At 44.9% G+C, this 25,818-nt stretch overlaps 1 protein-coding gene across 1 annotated transcript in view; it reads right to left on the reverse strand.

Annotated features, from left to right (window-relative positions):
- Positions 1-2,356: 2,356 nt before the first annotated feature.
- Positions 2,357-25,818, reverse strand: part of FAM189A1 (family with sequence similarity 189 member A1) — a 489,297-nt gene continuing 465,835 nt past the window's right edge. Inside the window, exons 8-9 of the mRNA XM_040413849.1 lie at positions 15,098-15,423; positions 2,357-2,542 (exon numbers count right to left, since the gene is read on the reverse strand). Of these exons, the coding sequence (XP_040269783.1) occupies positions 2,357-2,542; positions 15,098-15,423 (512 nt within the window). The remainder of the gene's footprint in view (positions 2,543-15,097; positions 15,424-25,818) is intronic.

Consider the following 25,818-nt stretch of genomic DNA (forward strand, 5'->3'; position numbering starts at 1 on the left):
GAAAAAAGCCTATGAGGCTGAACTTTCTCTTTGTGCTGAATAGTAAGAAAGATAATGCAATTCTTTCTACTGGTAAATTGGTTTGTGCAGCTGGAATCATTAAAAAAAACAATTAAAACTGTAAGGAATAGATGTGATAAAAAATGGTAGAGAAAAAGACAATCATCTGGATTTTTGTTGCTACTTACCATATTATTACTTCTGTTAGGCTAGTTTCATAGCGTTAAAGAGATCCAACAGGCTGTTATGGCCAGAGTTCTCTGGATCCAGCATTGTAATACCCACTGACCCCATTAAATATAACGGGTACTGGCAGAGATCTGGCCACAACCCAGCAATCATGCCGAGAATTAGTCGGGCAAATCACTGCAAGCAGCTGCATTTGTCTGGCCGATTCTCAGCATATTTTGCGGGTTGTGAACGAATCTTCGCCAGTCCCCATTACATTTAAAGGGGTTGTCCGGGTTCAGAGCTGAACCCGGACATACCCATAATTTCACCCAGGCAGCCCCCCTGGTGTTAGCATTTCATGCTCCGATGCGCTCCCTTTCCCTGTGCTGGATCGCGCAGAGCAAGGCCTCTTTTATTTACAATAACACACTGCTGGGCGGAGGCTTCCGCCCAGAAGTTTGTTCGGTGATGTCACTGGCTCTGATGGGCGGGCATTAGCGCTGCCCTAGCCATTTTACCGCCTGGGAGCCCCATGGAGAGCACGGTTCGTCACCGGAACTCCTGAAAATGCATTTGCCCTGCGCAATTCAATGCAGGGCAAAGGAGAGCATCGGAGCATGAACTGCTCCAATGCTCAAGTCAGGCGGGCTGCCTGGGTGAAAATGGGGATATGTCCGGGTTCAGCTCTGAGCCCGGACAACCCCTCTAATGGGGCCAGCGGGTACTCAGGCAGTGTCCGGCAATGTCGGATCCAGAGACCTCCAGCAGATTATTCCCTATCGGAACAGCCTGCCAGATCTCTTTAATGCTAGTGTGAAACTAGAATTTCAGAAACTAGAGTTTCTGAAAAGTCAAAAACAACAGGCCTAGTTGCAGCTCAATCCCATTCAAGTCAATGGGGCTGAGCTACAATACCAGGCACTGCCACTATACGATGTACAGCACTCTCCTTGGAAAGCTACAGGGACCCTGCATAGCTCACCAAAGCTCAGGTAAATGCAGCAGCTTCCTGAAACAGCTGATTGGCGGGGGTGCAGGGACTTGGACACTTGCCGATGTAATAATGATGACCTATCCTGAGGATAAGTCATAATTATCTTTTCCATGATAACCCCTTAAGCCAAGTCCTATTGAGCTAAGCCACTCCATTTTCAACCAAGCTATGCACCCTTGCCTACCAAGACATTGCTTCATAAATAGGTCTAAAACTTAATGTGGCATTATGCATCAGATTCTAGGAGCAATCACATTAGTTAAACATATATAGCCCTGAATGTCTTCATCTGCGTACTGCACATAGCCGGCACTATATAGAAAATGCCTATTTTTGTCTGTGATTGCGGAGAAGAATAGGACAGGCTTTATATTTTTGCGGGGCCGTGAAACGGAACTACGGATGTGGACAGCACACAATGTGCTGCCCGCATCTTTTGCAGGCCCATTGAAATGAATGGGTCCGCACTCGTTCCGCAAATTTGTGGAGTGGATGGGGATCCATTCATACGGTCGTGTGAATGTAGCCTAAAACTGAGGACTTATTGTATGTTTGTTTTGAATTTGGGTTCTCTCAGCTGCCACCAGTTTTACTTTTATGACATGTCATATTAGCCTCTACCAAAAACAAGCCTTACACAACCTATATAGAATTTACTATAAATAAAAAAACAAGATATTTTTTTTTTTTTATTAAACCACTTTGTGAAAACACCTTGAGGTACATAAAGTAATACAACGCTGAGGTTGCAAGATTCTTCTTTTTCCGAAGATTTTTCTCCATTTATATGTTATGCTACCTTTCAATGATGGTACAGACAGGATATACCTTAAATGTGATCTGCAAGTTTGCAGGACCAGATAATGGCTCCCTTTTCTGGGAAGCGGCAACTGTTGGGAAGATGGTATACATTTCATGAAGCTACATGGCAGCAATATCCAAATCTCTATTTTAAATGAAAAAATAGATTAAAGTTTAGGTGAGTATTCCAGAAAAGGCTTTTTTTGAGGAAATAAAGCTTGCATTGTTGGTGCAGAACATAATACATTCAGGGACCTCTTTGAACAGGAGTCTATTGTCCCATGCATGACCATGTTCAGATCGGAGATGCCATGTTGTTGGTGGGTGTTGGTGAATGAATTGGATTTCAATGTCCTCAGTCTTTGCATGCAATCTTTTAAAAAGCGGTTGTCAAAGGATGGTTTCTCTACAGACTCCAATAACATTCTGTTGTCTGTCATGGTCCATTTCTCGTATTAGATGTATCCTGTGTAGAAATGTCACTGGAGAACTGAGAGCACCACAGCTTCGTAGGTGAAGGTCTTCTTGCAGTCGTTTTCTAGACATACTGACACTGTGCTGAGAGCTTGTGATTACCTGTTAATAAAATAACCATGGTTAACACTTGGATAAAACCAATAAGATGACTGAAGAGGCTGATGACCTTCTCTCTCTATACAAACATTTGCATAAAAATTGCATAAATATGGCCACTATAAAAGATAACTATGGTTTATGTTCATTACAGTGGCATCCAGTATGTCTCAAGAAAGAAGGTTTCCTTGTAAGCAAAGAAGGATTTTCTTTACTGCCTGGAGTAGAGACTATTGGACTCTATGCTGCAAGGTGTTGAGTTGGATGATTTGATACATGAATTTAAAATAATAAACTGCATTACAAGTTATCTTTATTAGACACCTTGAAGTGGGTGTTTTATTGGTATGAGAAATTATTTCACCTAACAAGGGCAATTGTCAATGATCTAATATGGGTTATTTCCAGGGGCATAGATAAAGGCTCATGAGCCCTAGTGGGAAACAGCTTGTTCCCCCCCCCCCCCGTCTATGCCACTTCACTTCAAAGCGTCCAGTCACAATCTGTTGGTAATTGTGCCAATGTTCCCTCTGACCTCTAAGCCTATGTATGTATCCATAAAATTACAATGTTACTTATCCCACATGGTATATGTAAACAAAACAAAAAAACTGTGCTGGTAATGCTGCTTTTGGTAACCTCACCTTAACAAAATGGTACAGTATCAGGGGCGGACTAGGAACTTAAAGTGGCCCTGAAAACAAAAACTAAAAGTGGCCCCATGTTGTAGGTAGGCCCAACTTAAAAGAAGGTGGGGCAACACATGTAGGTGGAGTCAACAATACCATAGTGCGAAATACCATCCCAGCAGAACCAAATACCAAAGTGCAGAATAATACTGCCCCAAAAGTTTTCCCTCTGTGGTGGCCATCAACAGATGCCATTTTCTGTCCTTCTCCAGTTGTCTCTGATTAACATATGATCAGGGGGCTTAGGAGGTGAGGTGCAGGCCACAGAAGTTGAATTCAAGAGGTAAGTAAGGTCACTGGCCGGGTACATGAGTAGCTTATTTTCACTGGGTTAATTACCACTGACATCTCATTATGTACCCTGCCAGGGGCAGAGAGGAAGGCTTGAGCAGCCCCCTGGGCATCGAACCACTGGGAAATTTCCCTGTAGGGTCTATGGCCAATCCGCCCCTGTACAGTATAATATGCTATCTAAAAGCTATGTATAAAATTGTAACAGTAAAAATGACAGCTCGTTCCACGGAAATCAAGCCCTAATGCAGTCTCTTGTTGCAGTATTGCTACTATTTGACTGCCTCAATTTCCAAAACATGAAAGAAACAGCTCATCCCACAAAAACAAGCCATCACAACTCCACTGATATAAAATAATTTCAGCAAAATACATAGTCCAAAAGCTAAATGCAATCTGTCCGAGTGGACAGATTGCAAAGTAAGATAGGCACCTAAACTTCAGGTGCTTACTTCGGTTGGAAAACTAATAAATAAATACATAAATAAATTATATATATATAAAAAAAAACATTTTGTGAAATTTAGAATCACTTTTAATAATGTATATTTGAAATGTAAGGTACACTTTAATTTTGTCATTAGGGATGAGCGAATTTCATATTTTGAAGTTTGTGTACGGGTTCGTGTTGTGTTATTTACTGAATTGCGTTATGGATTCTGTTACCCATGGTACGTGTTAACGGATTCCATAAGGCAATTCAGTAAATATCACTACACGAACCTGCACACGGACTTCAAAATATGAAATTTGCTCATCCCTAATTGTCATCTTAAAGGGTTTCTATCACTTCGTTTCACCTATTTAGCTTTCAGACACTAGCGATCCGCTAGTGTCTGCTTTATCTAACCATCCTAATATAAGAGCTTATTGTCCTGCCGTTTAGCTAAAAAAATAACTTATATAGATATGCAAATGAGCCTCTAGGTGCTATGGGGGCGTGATTAGCACCTAGAGGCTCCGTCTACCTTAACAAACTGCCGCCGCCCAGCGCGTCCCCTTTCCAGCCCGCCCATCTCCTCCGGAATGCGATGCTCCTCGTATTCGGCGCATGCGCAGTGAATGTCTGATCGCTTCCCTGCTCAGACATCTCCACTGCGCCTGCGCCGATGACGTCATAGTGCTCCGAGGAACAGGCGCAGTGGAGATGTCTGAGCAGGGAAGCATCAGACATTCACTGCGCATGCGCAAAACAGAGACGCGCACGGAGAGGATCGCTTCAGCTGGAGATGGGCGGGCTGGAGGGACGCGCTGGGCGGCGGCAGTTTGTTAAGGTAGACGGAGCCTCTAGGTGCTAATCACGCCCCCATAGCACCTAGAGGCTCATTTGCATATCTATATAAGTTATTTTTTTAGCTAAACGGCAGGACAATAAGCTCTTATATTAGGATGGTTAGATAAAGCAGACACTAGCGGATCGCTAGTGTCTGAAAGCTAAATAGGTGAAACGAAGTGATAGAAACCCTTTAAAACCTGAATACTATAATTACTGATGTTCAGATTTGTAAGACTGACTGAACAGAAATTAATTAGTCAAATAACTAGAACAGTCTCAACTCTCTCATATAGTAATTGTTACATTGATTTATGAACTCTGAGTATATATTCACATTCTGAGTATATCTTTACATTCTTCCTATGAGGGGTATAGATATAGGGGTGCAGAGATAGAAGGCACAACTGAGCCCTGATGCCTGAGACAGCCCAAAGTTCCCTCTGTCCCTCAGTATTATAAAGGCACACACTAGGTGATATTTCCTGTAACGGTTTATGCAATGGTGCTCAGAACCCATGCCTCAGCAATAAAAAACTCATAGTACTAAATGAGCTGCAATATTGACAGTATCGCCGTATCAGCAATATTCCAAATATCATAAGCTGTTCTAGCATGCTACACATTACACTAAAGGAAAATGTTCCAGGAGACGTAATTATTTAAAAGAATCAAGAACATAAGATGAATAGCAGCTCGCCTGCCAGGACTTGGAGTGAGTAATTATCTTTCATTTATTATTGGATTTTGATAATTTAACTGAAAGTTAATAATTCAAAAAGGCATTGTACAGAATATTTTCCAATTACTAAGAAAAGTTGCTTTGTAAGCCTCTTCTTTCTTGATAAATAATGCATGTGATTATTGTCTTTATTGTAAAAGTGTTTTTATAAAGTTAAAAAAGCCTAAAACATCATATACTGTATATGATGTGCATAATAAGAACACTGCCTTAATATACTTGGGAGGTGGTTTAAATAACTTTTAATGTGTATTCTAAGGCATAAAGAATTAGCTGTCAATCAATGTGGCACCACCCACATGACTCCTAAACAGAAAAAGAGCAGAGATTTCAATGAGTAAATTACAAGTTTTATTGAATCTTTTCCCATAAAACTGTATATATTAATCTGCTCAGATCCTACTGTCTATAACTTGCAGCCCTACTGACTTGTCTGTATTGGTAAACACTTGTATAAAATAATTCTTATAAATTATTTTCTTAAAATTCTTTTTTTTATGGCATCTTGGTTATCACTCCTATAAATTGATGAATAAATTGATAACTGGGAATTTCTATGCCCCTTGTCGAAGAAGTGTGTTCCTGTACAGTCAGCACTGATTGTACAGTATCAGACTGTATAGGATTGCACTCTCAATTGGTAACTACAGTTGTCAATCTATTCATACATTTCTGGGAGGAATTACAGAGGAATAGTACAATGTAGAATTTAGGGAAGAGCAAATCAACTTCAGATGGTACATCCAAAGTCGATTTGCAAAAAACTTTGTTGTAATATTGTAAAGAGTTCCAGCTCCGTACAGTATTAGAATGTATTGGCTTCGATGAGATGAAGTTATTACTTTACAAACTCACGCAAGATTTTTTATCTTTAAAATAACCTACTTAAGAGTTGTCTTTTTTAGTAAACACTTTTTTTTTAAAACATTCGAGCACATTATCTTACAATTCTACTAGGGATGAGTGAATCAACTTCGGATGTTCCCGCTCCGTACAGTATTAGAATGTATTGGCTCCGATGAGCAAAAGTTATTACTTCGCAAAGTCACACAAGACTTCCTGTAATAACTAGAGATGTCCCGAACTATTCACTGGCAAACAGTTCCCAGCGAACATCGCTTGTTCGCGTTTGCCGTGGCGGGCGAACATATGCAATGTTCGGTCCGCCCCCTATACATCATCATTGAGCAAACTTTGACGGTGTACCTCACAGTCAGCAGACACATTCCAGCCAATCAGCATACCCTCCCTCCCAGACCCTCCCACCTCCTATCAAAAAGCAAGGACAGCATCCATCTTAGATTCATTCTGAAGCTGCAGTGTTAGTTAGAGCAGGGAGAGTGCTGCTGCTGAATTAATAGGGAAATCGTTAGCTAGGCCAGTGTTCTGTGACCACTCCAGTCCTTAAATACTCATCTGCTGTAAGGACAGCGTCCTGACAGCACCCCAAAAAGCCCTTTTTAGGGCTGGTACATCAGTCTGCTTTTTATTTTATTTACCTATATATATATTGCAGTTGCCTGCCCGTGTGTGAGAGGCCACAGGCCCACAGACTGTACTGTGTGCACACCACTCATATCTGGTGGCACAGTACCTTGCAGATAAAAAAGTTATTTAATTTTTCTCTGTAATATAATTGCAGTTGCCTGCCAGTGTGTGTCAGGCCCACTGACTGTACTGTGCCCACTGCCCACCACTCATATCGGGTGGCACAGTACCTTGCAGATAAAAAATTAATTTAATTTTTTCTCTGTAATATAATTGCAGTTGCCTGCCAGTGAGTGTCAGGCCCACAGACTGTACTGTGCCCACTGCCAGTGCCCACCACTCATATCGGGTGGCACAGTACCTTGCAGATAGAAAAGTCATTTAATTTTTACCCTTTAATATAATTGCAGTTGCCTGCCAGTGAGTGTCAGGCCCACTGACTGTACTGTGCCCACTGCCAGTGCCCACCACTCATATCGGGTGGCACAGTACCTTGCAGATAAAAAAGTAATTTAATTTTTTCTCTGTAATATAATTGCAGTTGCCTGCCAGTGTGTGTCAGGCCCACAGACTGTACTGTGCCCACTGCCAGTGCCCACCACTCATATCGGTTGGCACAGTACCTTGCAGATAAAAAAGTCATTTAATTTTTACCCTTTAATATAATTGCAGTTGCCTGCCAGTGTGTGTCAGGCCCACTGACTGTACTGTGCCCACTGCCAGTGCCCACCACTCATATCGGGTGGCACAGTACCTTGCAGATAAAAAAGTCATTTAATTTTTTCTCTGTAATATAATTGGAGTTGCCTGCCAGTGTGTGTCAGGCCCACTGACTGTACTGTGCCCACTGCCAGTGCCCACCACTCATATTGGGTGGCACAGTACCTTGCAGATAAAACAGTCATTCAATTTTTTCTCTGTAATATAATTGCAGTTGCCTGCCAGTGAGTGTCAGGCCCACTGACTGTACTGTGCCCACTGCCAGTGCCCACCACTCATATCGGGTGGCACAGTACCTTGCAGATAAAAAAAGTAATTTAATTTTTTCTCTGTAATATAATTGCAGTTGCCTGCCAGTGTGTGTCAGGCCCACTGACAGTACTGTGCCCACTGCCAGTGCCCACCACTCATATAGGGTGGCACAGTAGCTTGCAGATAAAAAAGTCATTTAATTTTGTCTCTGTAATATAATTGCAGTTACCTGCCAGTGAGTGTCAGGCCCACAGACTGTACTGTGCCCACTGCCCACCACTCATATCGGGTGGCACAGTACCTTGCAGATAAAAAATTCATTGAATTTTTTCTCTGTAATATAATTGCAGTTGCCTGCCAGTGAGTGTCAGGCCCACAGACTATACTGTGCCCAGTGCCCACCACTCATATCGGGTGGCACAGTACCTTGCAGATAAAAAAGTAATTTAATTTTTACCCTTTAATATAATTGCAGTTGCCTGCCAGTGTGTGTCAGGCCCACTGACTGTACTGTGCCCACTGCCAGTGCCCACCACTCATATCGGGTGGCACAGTACCTTGCTCGCATAGTACCACTAATCTAAAAAAAAATGATAGGCAGAAGCAGGCCACACCGCAGGGGCCGTCGTGGTGCTGTGATTTCCTTTGGCCCTAGAATAATGCCCAGTGTTCAGAGGCCACGTACCCTGAACTCGAGGGCACCTCTCAAGTTACCACTCGCCCGCCCGCCGCCACCACCAACACTAGCACCACAGCCGCTTCGCTTGATCTGTCAGAGGAGTTATTTACACATCAGTTGGAAGAAATGAGTGATGCGCAACCATTATTGCCAGAGGATGTAGATAGCAGGGATATGTCTCAGTCAGGCAGCATTACACACATGGACGTACGGTGTGATGATGATGATGTTGTACTCGCTGCTGCTTCCTTTGCTGAGTTGTCAGATACAAGTGAAGCGGTTGATGATGACGATGTGTCCGTGGATGTCACGTGGGTGCCCGCTCGAAGAGAAGAAGAACAGGGGGAAAGTTCAGATGGGGAGACAGAGAGGAGGAGGAGACAAGTTGGAAGCAGGGAGAGGTCGTCGCAAGGAGCTATTGGCACAGTCAGACAGCATGTATCGGCACCCGGGGTCAGCCAGACAGCACGCCAATCAACGCATGCTGTTGCCACCACCAGAATGCCGTCATTGCAAAGCTCAGCAGTGTGCCATTTTTTTTTGTGTGTCTGCCTCTGATAACAGCGATGCCATTTGCAACCTGTGCCAAAAAAAACGTCGTGGGAAGTCCAACACCCACCTAGGTACAACTGCTTTGCAAAGGCACATGATCTCACATCACAAATGCCTATGGGATCAACACATGATGAGTACAAGCAGCACACAAACTCAAAGCCACCATCCTCCTCCTGGTCCAGCATCTTCAGACATGTCAACCACTGCTGTCCTCCTTGCCCCCTCTCAACCACCCGCAACTCCGCCTCTCACCTTCAGCAGTTCCTGCTCATCTGCCCACAGTCAGGTGTCTGTCAAGGAAATGTTTGAGAGTAAGAAGCCAATGTCACAGAGTCACCCCCTTGCCCGGCGTCTGACAGCTGGCTTGTCGGAACTAGTCTTAGCCCGCCAGCTTTTACCATACAAGCTGGTGGAGTCTGGGGCCTTACAAAAATTTGTAGCTAATGGGCCGGCCGAAATATTTTTTCACAAAAGGCAATCCCCAACCTGTACTCGATTGTGGAAAAGGAAGTCATGGCATGTCTGGCACACAGTGTTGGGGCAAGGGTCCATCTGACCACTGATACCTGGTCTGCAAAGAACGGTCAGGGCACACTGCGCATTGGGTAAACCTGCTGACGGCTGCCAAGCATGGAATGCGTGGCTCTGCAGAGGAGTTGGTGACACCGCCACGACCTGCAGGCAGGCCTGCTGCCACCTCCTCTACTCCTCCTACTCCATCCTCTTCACTAACTTCCTCGGCTGAGTCCTCTTCTGCTGCTGCGTCTTGCTCCACATCAACTGCACCCCCCCAGCTCCCCAGGGGCTATTCCACATCCCGGATACGACAGTGTCACGCTGTCTTGGGGTTGACTTGCCTGAAAGCAGAGAGTCACACCGGACCAGCACTCCTGTCCGCCCTGAATGCACAGGTGGATCAGTGGCTGACCCCACATCAACTGGAGTGCAAAGTGGTGTGTGACAACGGAAGCAATTTATTGGCGCCATTGAATTTGGGCAAGTTGACACATGTGCCGTGCATGGCACATGTGTTGAATCTGATCGTACAACGCTTTGTGCATAAGTACCCAGGCTTACAGGACGTCCTCAAGCAGGCCAGGAAGGTGTGTGGCCATTTCAGGCGTCCCTACACGGCCATGGCGCACTTTTCCGATATTCAGCGGCGAAACAACATGCCAGTGAGGCGCTTGATTTGCGGCAGCCTGACACGTTGGAATTCAACACTCCTAATGTTCGACCGCCTGATCCAACAAGAAAAAGCCGTCAACGAGTAGTTGTATGACCGGGGTGCTAGGATAGCCTCTGCAGAGCTGGGTATTTGTTTGCTACGTTACTGGACGCTCATGCGCAATGCCTGTAGGCTCATGCGTCCTTTTGAGGAGGTGACAAACCTAGTCAGTCGCACCGAAGGCACCATCAGCGACATCATCACATTTGTTTTCTTCCTGGAGCCTGCCCTGCGAAGAGTGCTGCATCAGGCCATAGATGAGCGTGAAGAGGAAGAGTTGTGGTCACCATCACCACCAGAAACAGCCTTATCATCACGCTGGAAGAGGAGTCTGAGGAAGAGGAGTCAGAGGAGGAATTTGGCTTTGAGGAGGAGGAAGACCAACCCAGGGTGCTCGTTGTCACCTATCTGGTACCCGTGGTGTTGAACGTGGCTGGGGGGAAGAACAGACCTTCAATGAGATCAATGAGGATGAGGAACGGGACATGAGTAGCTCGGCATCCAACCTTGTGCAAATGGGGTCTTTCATGCTGTCATGCCTGTTGAGGGACCCTCGTATAAAAAGGCTGAAGGAGAACGACCTGTACTGGGTGTCCACGCTACTAGACCCCCGGTATAAGCAGAAAGTGGCTGAAATGTTACCAAATTAACAGAAGTCGGAAAGGATGCAGCAGTTCCAAAACAAGTTAAAAAGTATGCTTTACACAGCGTATATGGGTGATGTCACAGCATAACGGGAATCTAAGTGGTGAAAGTAATCCTCCTCCTACCATGACCACGCGGGCAAGGACAGGACGCTTTACAGACGTGTTGTTGATGGAGGACATGCAGAGCTTTTTAAGTCCTACGCATCGCCACAGCCCTTCGGGGTCCACCCTCAGAGAACGACTCGACCGACAGGTAGCAGACTACCTCACCTTAACTGCAGATATCGACATTCTGAGGAGCGATGAACCCCTTGACTACTGGGTGTGCAGGCTTGACCTGTGGCCTGAGCTATCCCAATTTGCGATAGAACTTCTGGCCTGCCCCGCTTCAAGTGTCCTGTCAGAAAGAACCTTCAGCGCAGCAGGAGGTATTGTCACTGAGAAGAGAAGTCGCCTAGGTCAAAAAAGTCTAGATTACCTCACCTTTATTAAGATGAATGAGGCATGGATCCCGAAGGGACTGACAGTGGGGGATGCATTTGACTGAAGAAGGCCTGATGAGATGTCTTGGGCTAAAAATGGTCCACACGCTGCTGTATTTAATCTCTGCATGCCGGATGACTTGCGTGACTTCTCCACCACCAACTAGGGTTCAAGCCGCAATGTTTTAGTGCACTTTCTGCCTGGAAAACATCAATTTTTCCGGCCGCTGCTACTGCAGCAGCTGCAACAATACCTAATTTTTCAGGCATGTGTACATGCCTAATTTTTCTGGCCTGTGGTGCTGCACTGTGGCTGCAAAAACAAAACAAAAAAAAGGCACATACATGTGTCAATTCCCCTTCGTGATCGTTACCTTGTCGTGGTGAAGGGGCTTGCGTTTCACAATGAAGCGATCACCTCTATGATGGCAATGTTGGCACACCCCAGATGATAAGGTCGTTGCTTCATTGTGAACAGACCAAAAGCTGGATAATTTTGCATAGAAAAAACATTAATTTTCTTTGTGATCATCTAAGGTGATCATTAAAGCCTACTAGGCCAACAATCGGCCCACACTGCAGAATCATTGTTTTCTGGGTCACTTAACTGTCACTGAACTACCTCAGCACGACCATAGGCTTTGAAAAACCGCCATCGCCTGCAATCTCCCAAACGTGCGCACGAGCACAGTCATCACTACACCAAGATTGACGCATAGAGGAATAAAATGTATGTAATGAGTGTGCCAACTATTGACAGCTCTTTGCGGTTGTCTAAAATCTATTCGATACACGTCCCCTAATAGGGGACGTAACAGGGATTAAACTGATAAGAATAGTACTACTTAACACACCACTCATATAGGGTGGCACAGTACATTGCACGGCGCACGCGCAGTGCCCCAAATTGGAAGTAAGAGGACCGACCAACCAACTTTTTCCATCTCCCAGTTCCTAAAATCTATTCCATACACCGGCCCCTGATAGAGGAAGTAACAGGGATTAAACTGATAGGAATAGTACTACTTAACACACCACTCATATAGGGTGGCACAGTACATTGCACAGCGCATGCGTAGTGCCCCAAATTGGAAGTAAGAGGACCGACCAACCATCTTTTTCCATCTCCCGGTTCCTAAAATCTATTTCATACACCGGCCCCTGATAGGGGACAAAACAGAGATTAAGCTGGTAAGAACAGATTTTTTTTATAAAAAAAAAAGAGGACAGTCTCTGCTATGCTTGGTATTTTTGGGCCGCGTTACTGAACGCTCATGAACAATGGCTGTAGGCTCATGCGTCCTTTTGCGGAGGTGACAAACCTGGTCAGTCAAACCCAAGGCAACATCATCGACCTCATCCCATATGCGGTTTTTCTGGAGTGTGCCCTGCGAAGAGTGCTGGATCAGGCCGTAGATGAGCATGAAGAGGAAGAGTTGTGGTCACCATGACCACCAGAAGCAGCCTTGTTGTCATCGATTGCTGGACCTGCGGCAACGCAGAGAGAGGAGTCTGAAGAAGAGGAGTCAGAGGAGGAAGGTGGCTTTGAGGAGGTGGAAGACCAACCACAGCAGGCGTCCCAGGGGGCTTGTTGTCACCTTTTGGGGACCCTTGGTGTTGTACGTGGCTAGGTGGAGGAAGAGACCTTCAATGACGTCAGTGAGGACAAGGAACGGGACATGGCTAGCTTGGTATCCAACCTTGTGCAAATGGGGAGTTTGCGGTTGTGCAAATGGACTGTTTGCGGTGCGTTAAACAGGGAGTTTGGTCTGTCAGAGTTTGGTCTGTCACTGTGAAGCGGGCGTAACCCTTACACTACCTGATCGATACAACATCATACCTGATCGTATACACACACTGGATGTTTTAAAGCACCTTATTCCAAACAATTTAGGAATGTTAGGTGATTTATGCCCTTTATGGATTAAAACCCGACACTGCGTCAACTACGTAATTTTCCATGGGAGTTTTGCCATGGATCCCCCTCCGGCATGCCACAGTCCAGGTGTTAGTCCCCTTGAAACAACTTTTCCATCACTATTGTGGCCAGAAAGAGTCTCTGTGGGTTTTAAAATTCGCCTGCCTATTGAAGTCTATGGCGGTTCGCCCGTTCACGAACATTTGCGGAAATTCGCGTTCGCCGTTCGTGAATGGAAAATTTTATGTTCGCGACATCTCTAGTAATATTTTCGGGAATTAATTCTTACTATAAAAAACCTTGGTACCAAACTCTGGTTCAGTTCCTAGTGGTAACTTGGAACTGAACTCAAGTTCGGTACCAAGGTTTTTTACAGTACTAATTAATTCCCGAAGTTATTACAGGAAGTCTTGCTCGACTTCGCAAAGTAATAACTTCGGCTCATCAGAGCCAATACATTCTAATACTGTACGAAGCAGGAACTCCATGCAGTATTACAACAAAGGTCTTTGTGAATTGACTTCGGATGTACCATCCGAAGTTGATTCACTCATCCCTAGTAGAATTGTAAGAAAATGTGCTCCAATGTTTTTAAAAAAATAGGGAATATAAGTGTTTACAAAAAAAGACAACTCTTCAATAGGTTATTTTAAAGATAATTTGTTTGTTAATATTAAAGGGGTTTTCTAGACTCCTGATATTGATGACCTATCCTCAGTATAGGTCATTAATATCCGATTGGTGAACTATTGAAGTGAATAGGAGCTGAGCTGTAGTAATCCAGCACGGCCCCTACACTTTGCTTCCTGTTCCATTCAAAGTGTTAACTTCAGCACCGCAGGCTGCAGGGACAGCTGATTTGTGTGTATGTGGGGAGGTGGGCAGCATGTCAGAGCCTCATCTATTGGATATTAATGAACTATCCTGAGAATAGGTCATCAATATCAGGAGCCTGGAAAACTCCTTTAAAGAGGACCTTTCACCACTCCTGACATGCCTAGTTTAACAGAGTCATGAATTCCCCATGTAATAACAATTCTGGAGCATCTATTCTTATGGCTCTATGTTGTGTCATTCCTTTATTATTTCTTCTAGAAGCTATAAATGAATTGCTAGCAGTCTGCAGTAAGGATACAGAGGGGCGGTAACCATTTGGGGGAGTGTACCTTCACAGACTCACTCCAATCAATGCTACTATTTTGGGATTGTGCAGGTACCCCCCCCCCCCCCCCCCCCCCTTTCCCAACTGGTTACACCTCTGTACCCTTACTGCAGACTGCTAGAAATTCATTCCTAACTTCTAATAGAAATAATAAAGGAATGGCACAACATAGAGCCATAAGAATAGATACTCCAGAATTGTTATTACATGGGGAATGCATGAAGCTGTTAAAACAGGCATGTCAGGAGTGGTGACAGGTCCTCTCTAAGGCACCTCATATCAAATGACAAAGCCAACTTTTTCAATTGACAAAATCAATATGCGTATATTGTACTAGTTATGATGATTAGATGGTTGTAGGCAGGACTGAGAGGTAGGTCTAGTTCTGCTGTATTCATGTATTCCAAGCTATGCTTTGCCGATTTTATTTACCTGATCTATAATGTTGGCACTAAAGATGGCTTCCTCCATGTGCCGCTCATCTGATTTGATGACAGACTTAATACTATTCACAACATGTTGCACTTCTGGTGACAGGCGACAATTTGAATGTTCCAGAAATTTAGCCACTAAAATCTTTGTGTCCTTGTATGTTTTCAGGTCCACCAGAGAGTTGGGTCTCTCTTTTGAGATATTTTTTAGGGCCTTAGGCTTGATTCGATTACTTCCTTTCTTGTTGTCTTTTTGTCTTCCCAGTAAACAATGGTTTCCAGTCTCCTGGCAGGCGGAGGCAGTCACGTGCGGGTACGAGCAAGGAGCTGAAGAGAGAGAGGGATAAGGTAAACAGCTGAACAGATTGAAACATGATATCAAGACTAAATTGTCTGACTGGATAAAAAGCATAATCTAGCATCAAGATGCAAAGCATAAATAATTAATAAATAAGATTCTCCCAAGTGTGTATTTAGTAGATTAGAAATATTCAGCGCACGTTTTAAATAAATGAATTCTAGTTCAGTCAAGCTCGCTGATGTACTGTATAATCCATCTGGAAGCAAATCAAAAGGCAACGTACGACATATGATTTGTAAGTAGCTCAAAATTTACCATTTGTTACTTAAATCTGAACATGCTTACAAAAAAACTAGTAAAAATAATAACTAAGGAATTTACTCACCATGGGGGTCATTATTAAACATAAATACACCTATATTTGGCATATTTCTGGTGCAGATTGCGGCTCACAGGCAGTGATGGTCAGTTCACAGTGTTCGCCAACGAACACATGCGGGCTGACATCTTTACTCACCCGTCCGGCGATGCACAGGTAAGCCCTTACCTGTGCCGGGAGCCGGTCTGAAATCAAATGCGGTCACCGGGAGCAGGCAGTTCCAAGAACAGCTGCCGGGGGCCTTCATCGGGCTGTTCTCGGAACTGCCTGCTCCCGGTGACTGCTTTTGATTTCAGAATAGCTCCCGGCACAGGTAAGGGCTTACCTGTGCATCGCCGGACGGGTGAGTCAAGATGGCAGCCTGCATGTGTTCGTTGGCGAACACTGCGAACTGACCATCACTGCTCACAGGTCCTTTGCGCCGCAATCTGCAACTTTTCCTTATTCACGACAGGTCTAAAAAAGTGTCCGTGGTATGAACGGGGAAGGGGACAGGCCGGTAGGCATAAAAAATGGTCTAAATGTCAGACAGATAGGAAGCTGTCTCACATTTAGAAACGGCAGTGGATCCATTGAAGTTATGTAGAGGCCTGCACCTCTACATACCTGTTGCAGATCCACTGCCACTGCAGGGCCTTATACAAAATGGTGTCTAAAAAGAAAATCTTAATAAATGTGCCCCCCATGTATTTACCCCTATCTGGTGCATTCACCAAAGCACATGGAGCCAGGCATGCAAGATACTGATGTGACATCACAGGAAAGGCTCTTTATAATGCTACTAGGGGTTACATGGTACAGATTTATTATTACTGTCTTAAAGAAGCACTTCCACAAAAACTTTTATTCTCTGACAGAAAGGAGGATGATGTAAACTGTAGTGAAGTAAACTGAGTGTATTTGTCAGATACCCTCTCCCTTCAGCTGTGTCATGTGACCTACACTCTGACTCTTGAAATAACACGTTATTTGTGGACTTGAAACCGGTTTCTCTATGTATTCCTATGGCACCCTCAATGTCAGTCTCATAGAAATGTATAGAGAAGTAACTGACCTCCTGTCCTGTGTCAGTCTGAGATCAGAGAGTTGGTCAGATGACACAGCTAAGGATCAGAAGGGAGGTTATAACTCACAAACACAGTCACTGATAAGAAGAATACTTTCCCTACAGTTTAAATCATGCACCTTTCTAATATAGAATAAATTTTTTCATGTGTGTGCTTCTATAAACTTATGTTAAAGAGGACCTTTCATTACGATAAAAAATCTAAACTAAGTATACAGACATGGAGAGCGGCACCCACGGATCTCTCTGCACTTACTATTATCCCTGGGCGCCGCTCCGTTCTCTTCAGATTTTCGGCTCAACCGGGAGGAGCCTGCTCTTGTTCTCCTGGGCATCTCCTTCTCCCAGGCTGTAGCGCTGGCCAATCGCAGGCTATGAGCTGAGCGCTGCGATTGGCCAGCACTCCAGCCTGGGAGAAGGAAACTAAGTCTGTATACTTAGTTTAGATTTTTTATCGTAATGAAAGGTCCTCTTTAAACTACACTAGAATGTCAGATGATGTGCCAAATGTATCACATTGCTAGACATGTTAGACACTCTTCCTTTTGCCATATCTTGTCTGGCTTATTTTACCCTAAAATTTTGACTCACATTAACACATTTTAGGCCATGCCTCTTATCATAAGCTACACCTCCTTATCTAGAAACAAAGTGGGAGATTTATCAAGACTGGCATGTTCCGGTCTTAACATCTCTTGTGCTTCCGGAGGATACACTTAACTTATGGAGGAGGTGCAGACCTCATCAAAAATTAAGCACATCCTCTGGCAGTCAGTGTGCCTAAACTGAAATTTACGGCAGTTTGTAGCAGCAATAGATTTCAGTCTTCATTTATGCTAGAAAACTTGTGCAGAAGATACACAAAATTTGCTATGTCTGCTGGCCCCACCTCCTTTCCACTCTTACCATGCCCACTTTTCAGAAAGTGGTGAGGGCAGGGTAAAAACGGCAATTTAGTCACAGTAGCATTTAAAAAGTCTCAAACACTGGGTAGGGGGGTGGGGGGGGGAATGCTGTAAAGTAAAACTGGCTTAGTTGCCCATAGAAACCAATCAGATTTCACCTTTTATTCAGAGCTCCTTTGGAAAATGAAAGATAGAATCTAACTGTTTGCTATGGGCAACTAAGCCAGTTCCTTTACACCCGTTTTGATCAATCTCCCCCCGGGGTTTGTGACTTTTTTCACCAGAAAAATGGTGAAGTGGATAATAAATCTCCCCCAAAGTCTCTAAAACACTTAATAAATCTAGGGCAAGGCATGTACACTAGTGTTGGGCAAGCATGCTCGGCCGAACACCTTTTTCACTCGAGCATCGCGATGCTCGGCACACCGCGTGTGCTCGAGCGCAATGATCGAGTCTCCGCCCCGCACGTTTGTTGGCTGCTATGCAGCCAATAAACATGCGGTGATTTAGTACCACTCACATATTGGTTACTGGCATTACAGTGATTGGTCATCGGGTGCTATATAGTAACCGATGACACGTGGTTCGGCTCAGACTTAGTCAGGGCGAGCTGTAGCAGAAGGAACAGAAAGTGTAGGGAGAGGAATTGTGTGGAGTTTTAAAGGTTAATAGTGCGCTAAATTGCGCGCAATTGTTTGGCTGCTGTAGACAGCAGCGACATTAAGTGCGCTACATCTCCTGTATAACTTTAGCCGCTGGTGACAGCAGCGACATTACCTGTGCTACATCTCCTGTATAACGTTAGCCGCTGGTGACAGCAGCGACATTACCTGCGCTACATCTCCTGTATAAAGTTTGAGCATCCTAAATATCTGTGACAGTTAAATTTTTTTGCGCATACACTTACAAAACCTGCGCTATTGTACGTGTGACATACTTGCAAGCATATATACTATTTAATACGCTTAAGGCGAGCAGTAAGGGACGGGGAAGTGACCATGCTGCTGATGGTGCATGCAGAAGCCGTTGCCCTGGGCGCGGTGAAACTGTGCCTGCTGCCAGAGCACAAGAAACACACTCATCCACCATACCTAGCTTCATGTCCCAGTTTGCAGGGCGGCGCAGGACACCACTCTCGAAGTCACACCAGTGCGACCAGGTGGTCGGTTAAGCACCCTGTCTTCCACAAGTCCAGTCTCAGTAGCCAAGAGTCTGGTCAACAGAATCCTCACCCTGATCCTCCTTCCTCCCACCATGGAGAGTCTTGGAAACAAGTGATCCCACACTCGGATAATCCGAGGAGCTCTTTTCATCGCCATTCCTTGATTTTGCCCTCCCGTCAAGCCCGCTTGAAGAGGGACATGAGGAGATCTTGTGAACTGATTCACAAACTCTTGAGCATCCACAGTCAGAAAAAGATGACGGTGAGTAACGGCAATTAGTGTTTCACGAGGTGGATGATGATAATGAGACACAGTTGCCAATAAGTCAATCGCAATTAGTGTCTCAAGAGGTTCATGATGAGGATGAGACACAGTTGTCAATAAGTGAGGTTTTTGTTAGGTCAACAAGTCAGGAGGATGATCAGAGTGAGGAAGTGGAAGAGGAGGTGGTGGACGATGAAATCACTGACCCAACCTGGGAAGGTGGCAAGCTGAGTGAGGACAGCAGTACAGAGGGGGAGGGATCCGCAGCACTGCAACAGGCTGAAAGAGGCAGTGGGGTGGCAAAATGGAGAAGGCGGGCCACACCAAACAGGCCTGCAACTGTTCCCTGGAGAACCCCCTTGCAGCAATCTCCCTTGCCAAGGGCTAAGTGTTCCGCAGTCTGGCGCTTTTTTGAGGAAAGTGCGGTCGATAAAAGAATTGTCATTTGCAACCTGTGCCGTACCAAAATGAGCAGGGTCGTGAACACTAGCAACCTCACCACCACCAGCATGATCCGCCACATGGCATCAAAGCACTCTAATAGGAGGGCCGAACGCCTGGATCCACAATTAATATCTGCGGGTCACACCACTGCCTCCTCTTCCCATGTGTTATGTGCTGGCCAATCCCCTGTCCAAGACGCAGGCCCGGATGCCTCCTGCCCTGCACCTGGACCTTCGCATGCACCATCAGCTAGCACATCCACTTCTGTGTCCCAGCGCAGCGTACAGATGTCCATACCCCAGGCCTTTGAACGAAAGCGCAAATACCTAGCCAGCCACCCACAGGCCATAGCAATAAATGTGCACCTTTCCAAATTACTGGCCCTAGAAATGTTGCCATTTAGGCTTGTGGACACTGAGGCTTTCCGTAGCCTGATGGCGGCAGCGGTCCCTCGTTACTCAGTCCCCAGCTGCCACTATTTTTCCAGGTGTGCCATCCCCGCCTTACACCAGCATGTGTCCCGTAACATCACCCGTGCCCTGACCAACGCAGTTATTGGGAAGGTCCACTTAACGACTGACATATGGACAAGTGCTTGTGGCCAGGGACGCTACATGTCTCTGGCGGCACACTGGGTGAACGTTGTGGAGGCCGGGAGCGAGTCGTACCCTGGGATGGCACAGGTGCTACCGACGCCAAGGATTGCGGGCCCTACTTCCATCAGGATTTCCGCCACCACCTACATTAGTGGCTGCAACCCCCCCTTCTCCTCCTCCACCTCCACCTCCACCTCTGAATTATCATATTGAAGCACCAGTCAGCTGGAAGCAGTGTAGCAAAGCAGTGGGGAAGTGGCAACAGGCTGTGCTGAAACTAATTTGCTTAAGTGACAAAAGGCACACCGCCGCAAAAGCTGTGGCAGTGTATAAGGGACCAGATTGAGCTGTGGCTCTCGCCGCTCAACCTACAACCAGGCATGGTTGTGTCTGATAAAGGACGTAACTTGGTGGCGGCTTTGGAGCTCAGCAAGCTTACACACATACCATGCCTAGCCCACGTGTTCAACTTAGTGGTTCAGCAGTTTCTCAAAACCTACCCCAATTTGCCTGAGCTACTGGTGAAGGTGCGCCGCGTGAGTGCCCAATTTTGAAAGTCATCGACAGCTGCCGCCGGTCTGGCAACGCTGCAGCAGCGCTTTCAATTGCCAGCTCACCGATTGTCGGTCTGAGCACACGCTGGAACTCCACGTTCCACATGTTGGCCAGGCTTTGTGAGCAGCAGAGGGCAGTAGTGGAAATCCAGCTGCAACATGGTCGTCGCCTGTCCAGTCAGCTTCCGCTTTTCACAAGCGACGAGTGGGCATGGATGTCTGACCTCTGTGAAGTTTTATGCAACTTTGAGGAATCAACACAGATGGTAAGCGGCGATGCCGCTATTATCAGCGTAACCAGACCACTTCTGTGTCTACTGCTGCTCACAATGAAGGCAGACACTTTGCATGTGGAAGAAGTGGAAATGGAGGGAAGACACAGGGTGATAGCCAGACCACCCTCAGTTCGTATTCTCAGTGTGAATTGGATGATGAGGAAGAGGAGGAGCTGGAGACCATTGCCTCCGCTACAGAGGGTAGTACCCATAGCAGGTTTATTCCATCTGTTCAGCGTGGATGGGCTGAAGAGGATTGAGAGTCATCCTCCTGACGAGGACAGCGAAGTCTTGTCTGTTCGGACTCTTGCACACATGGCTGACTTTATGTTATGCTGCCTTTCCCGTGACCCTTGCATTATACGCATTTTGGCCAACATCGATTACTGGTTGTTCACCCTTCTCGACCCCCCTACAAAGAGAACTTCTCATCTCTCATTCCTGTGGTGGAGAGGACTAGCAAAATGGTGCAATTCCAGAAGGTCCTTGTGGAAAAATTGCTCCAAAAATTCCCAGCTGACAACGCTGGAAGCAGAGTACGTAGTTCCTTGGGAAAATGAGGAGGAGAGATGAGGGGAACACACAGCAGTTCCAACAGAGGCAGGGCAACACTCTCCAAGGCCTGGGACAGTTTCATGACACCCCGCCAGCACCCTCACCCTGATGTACGGCCTAGTGTCACAAGGAGGGAAAAGTTTTCGAAGATGGTGAAGGAGTATGTAGCAGACCGTGTCAGCGTCCTCAGTGATCCCTCTGTGCATTACAACTATTGGGTGTCCAAGCTGGACACGTGGCACGAATTGGTGCCCTACGTCTTAAAGGTGCTGGCTTGCCCTCCTGCCAGTGTTTTGTCAGAGCGGGTATTTAGTGCTGCTAGGGGCATAATAACTGACAAGCGCATCCGCCTGTCACCTGAAAATGCTGACTGGTTGACTCTTATCAAAATAAACAAGGCCTGGATTGCCCCTGGCTTCTCTACTCCACCAGAGGAAAGCAGCTGAACATAAAGGCACTTTAAATGTGGCTTTTATGGTGTATTGAATACACTGCATTCCCATGCACCCCTTCCAGCACAAAAAAGGGTATATGGTTCAATCTTCCTTTTCTCGTCCTCCCCCTCCTTCTCCATCATATCAACATGCTTATTAGGTTTCCCTCACCCCTAATTTTTTAGAGGGTCAGCTCAGCAGCACGCCGTCGCCCATAATGTTTTAGATGGTCAGATCAGCAGCAGGCCCTCGCCCATAATGTTGTAGATGGTCAGATCAGCAGCAGGCGCTCGCCCCAAATGTTTTAGAGGGTCAGCTCAGCAGCAGACCCTCACCCCTAATTTATTAGATGGTCAGATCAGCAGCAGGCCCTCACCCCTAATGTTTTAGATGGTCAGCTCAGCATCAGACCCTCACCCCTAATGTTTTAGATGGTCAGATCAGCAGCAGGTCCTCGCCCATAATGTTAGATGATCAGCTCAGCAGCAGACCCTCACCCCTAATGTTTTAGATGGTCAGCTCAGCAGCAGACCCTCAGCCCTAATTTTTAGATGGTCAGATCAGCAGCAGACCCTCACCATAAATTCTTTAGACGGTCAGATCAGCAGGAGGCCCTCACCCCTAATGTTTTAGATGGTCAGCTCAGCAGCAGACCCTCACCATTAATTTTTTAGATGGTCAGATCAGCAGCAGGCGCTCGCCTCTAATGTTTTAGATGGTCAGCTCAGCAGCAGACCCTCACCTCTAATGTTTTAAATGGCCAGATCAGCATCAGACCCTCACCCCTAATGTCTTAGATGGTCAGATCAGCAGCAGACCCTTACCCCTTATTTATTAGATGGTGAGCTCAGCAGCAGATCCTCACCCCTAATTTTTTTAGATGGTCAGATCAGCAGCAGGCCCTATTCCCTAATGTTTTAGATGGTCAGATCAGCAGCAGACCCTCACCCCTAATGTTTTAGATGTTTAGATCAGCAGCAGACCCTCACCCCTATTTTTTTAGATTGTCAGCTCAGCAGTAGACCCTCACCTATTTTTTTAGATGGTCAGATCAGCAGCAGGCCCTCGCCCCTAATGTTTTAGAGGATCACCAGCAGGCCCTTGCTCCTAATGTTTTTGAGGGTCACTAGCAGGCCATCAATCATAATTTTTCAAGGGTGTGTATGATGCCCTCCTTTATGTGTAATAAAGGGGGTATTGGAGTGTCGGTTCCTTGTAATTTTTGGCAGCCCTTTCACTTAGTGCATAGACTTTATGAGTGTAGGAGTCCCACTACCTGAACAATTGTACCACAATGTGAATCAGGCCCTACTTTATGTGATATGCAGGTTGTATCGGAGTGCCTTTTAATTGTAATTTTTGGCAGCACTTGCACTTTATATACAAGTAAATATACAGGAAAGAATGGTTTCTAACAATTGTTCTGCTAAAATAGATTTTATCTTATCTAGGTTTTGTGCGTATTATTGTCAGTCTGTAAAAGTGACGTACTACTCGGACAACATCGTTCCTAGCAGAGACCCGGGAGTCCAAGATGCATCCAGACATCCTCCCCATGATGTTCCTGAACCATTTCAGTGGTGTTTCCATAAATTTCTGACCTTTTCCTATGAACCAGACACCCTCCCCTCAGAGCAGGGGGTGCCTGGTTTAATGCTCGGGTTCTCCCATTGACTTCTACAGAGCACCTGAGCATCCCAAAGTGTTCTACTCGAGCACCCGAGCACTTTGGTGCTCAATCAACACTAATTCTGATGCATTTCACTTTCCCAATGTTTGGATAAACATAATGGAGAATATTTTTTTTTGCCTCTGCTTATTTAACACTTACTAATGTACAATCAAATGGCAAAATAACTATTGAAAATGTGCAAGTTCTTTGGTGCAATTTTCTCCCAAAAAACTGAGCTCATGCTTTGCACTTTATCAAGTGTTTTAGACACTTTTCTAACTTTTTTATGCTTCATCCAGCAAATGGGGCGTGGGTTAACGGAAAAGGGGCATGATCTCCATGTGAAAAAAAAGTGCTCCTAAATTTTGGGGCAGATTTTTAGTAAAATTAAGCCAATTTCTTTATGTAAACTTAGACCAGACAGTCTAGCCAGATTTATTCCAGCATCAGAAAGGTTACACTCTCCTACTTTTAGACAGTATTAATAAATGTGCCCCAAAGTGTAGTATATGTACTATGCTTTTCAAGATGGGGATTCCTAACAAAATATGGGGCATATTTTTCATTTTTAAAGTGGAAATCATTGGCCATAATTCAGAGCATATGAGAACATTACTAGGGGTATATGGTGAACGTGAAAAAAACAAGGTCTGAACAGAGCCTCTCACACACACTACAAACAAATGTATAGAAGGAAGTGCTGCTTTGGTTTGTTATGAACCTAGGACTCCAGGCCTGCAGGGCAACAGGGCTAACCACTGAGCCAACATTTTATTTAATTTGATCTTGTCCCAAAAAATCTTTGTTTAATACAATGCAAAGGGGTTCTCTGACATGGATTAAGTAATAAGCTATTTACATATATGGGGTGTCTACATGGTTTCCCAGTAAGCAATGCATATATAAGATCTATACAAGGCAGCCCAAACGGATGATCATACATGGAGTACAATATTGCCTCTACAGAACTATACCATGGGTCCCCAACATCTGCTCCTGCAGACTGAAGTCAAAATGCATATTTACCATGAACTTAATTATTTACAATGACATGATTTTCTATAAGAAGCACAACTTGTAATGTTGGTAGCAATCAGATTAAATCATACATTTGTAATAAAATCATTGCAATTAATAATTCAGTGGTCATGGGGATTCTGTAAAACATGGTACTAGGAAGCGACTGCTGTAGTCTAATTTGTAATATATCTATCTATCTATCTATCCCCAGTATCTATCTAATCATCGTCCATGAAATGTTGCTACTATTCCATGCAGGTCAAATTCTTATACTATATATTTTGGACGGGTTTACCACAGTCATTTATGTTCTCTTGGAGAACACAGATGTTTTCAAGCATAATGGCAATTTATGCATGAAGTCTGAAGACAGTAAGAAAAGCAAGAGAGAGGGGGACTAATATTTTTCTTTTTGTTTTAGGGAAATATATATGCCTTGCCTTCTCCTTATGGAGAGTGTTTGTGTGAGGAGTTTTGTAGGGCAGGCAGCGCCACTCCTGGTTTCGAGAAAAAATATATCCATATTAGCATACCTTAATTCTGTTTGAAAGGTAATGTGCATATCTTTGGAGTTCTGAAAAAAATATTCCAATTTCCTTTCCTGACAAAAAGGAAAAAAAGCTGAGCCTTTCTCATGCCAACAGATGTTAGAAATGCTAATTTGCATATATTGTTCCTAGAAACCAAGAGAAGCATTGTCTAGCCTAATACTCATTATGTATACTATATGGTCTCCATAATAGAAATACTATTTACCCAAAGGCCCCTCATGGAATCTCCTATAAAAAAGGAAATGGACATTTGCATGAAAAAATTAAATTTGATAGATGGTTTAGCTGCTATCACTGGTGGCCTGTTTAAAGGGTCAAGCATGACTTCTAGATGACTATGTTACATGGGCTGGTGAGAGATGTGCAGCATTCTTTACTTTTACGAAGAAAAGCTGGGTGTATTTTTCACATATTTGCTTTCTTTCTATTCCTTTTCCGTTATAGGAGCAGGAGAACGGAAAGGATGGATTCGGCACATAACTGAGCCGAACGGAGCCTACGGACCTCATAGACTATAATGGGGTCCATTAGGTTTCCGCTCAG

Source organism: Bufo bufo, chromosome 1 (genome assembly GCF_905171765.1).
Source record: "Bufo bufo chromosome 1, aBufBuf1.1, whole genome shotgun sequence".
Taxonomy (NCBI): domain Eukaryota; kingdom Metazoa; phylum Chordata; class Amphibia; order Anura; family Bufonidae; genus Bufo; species Bufo bufo.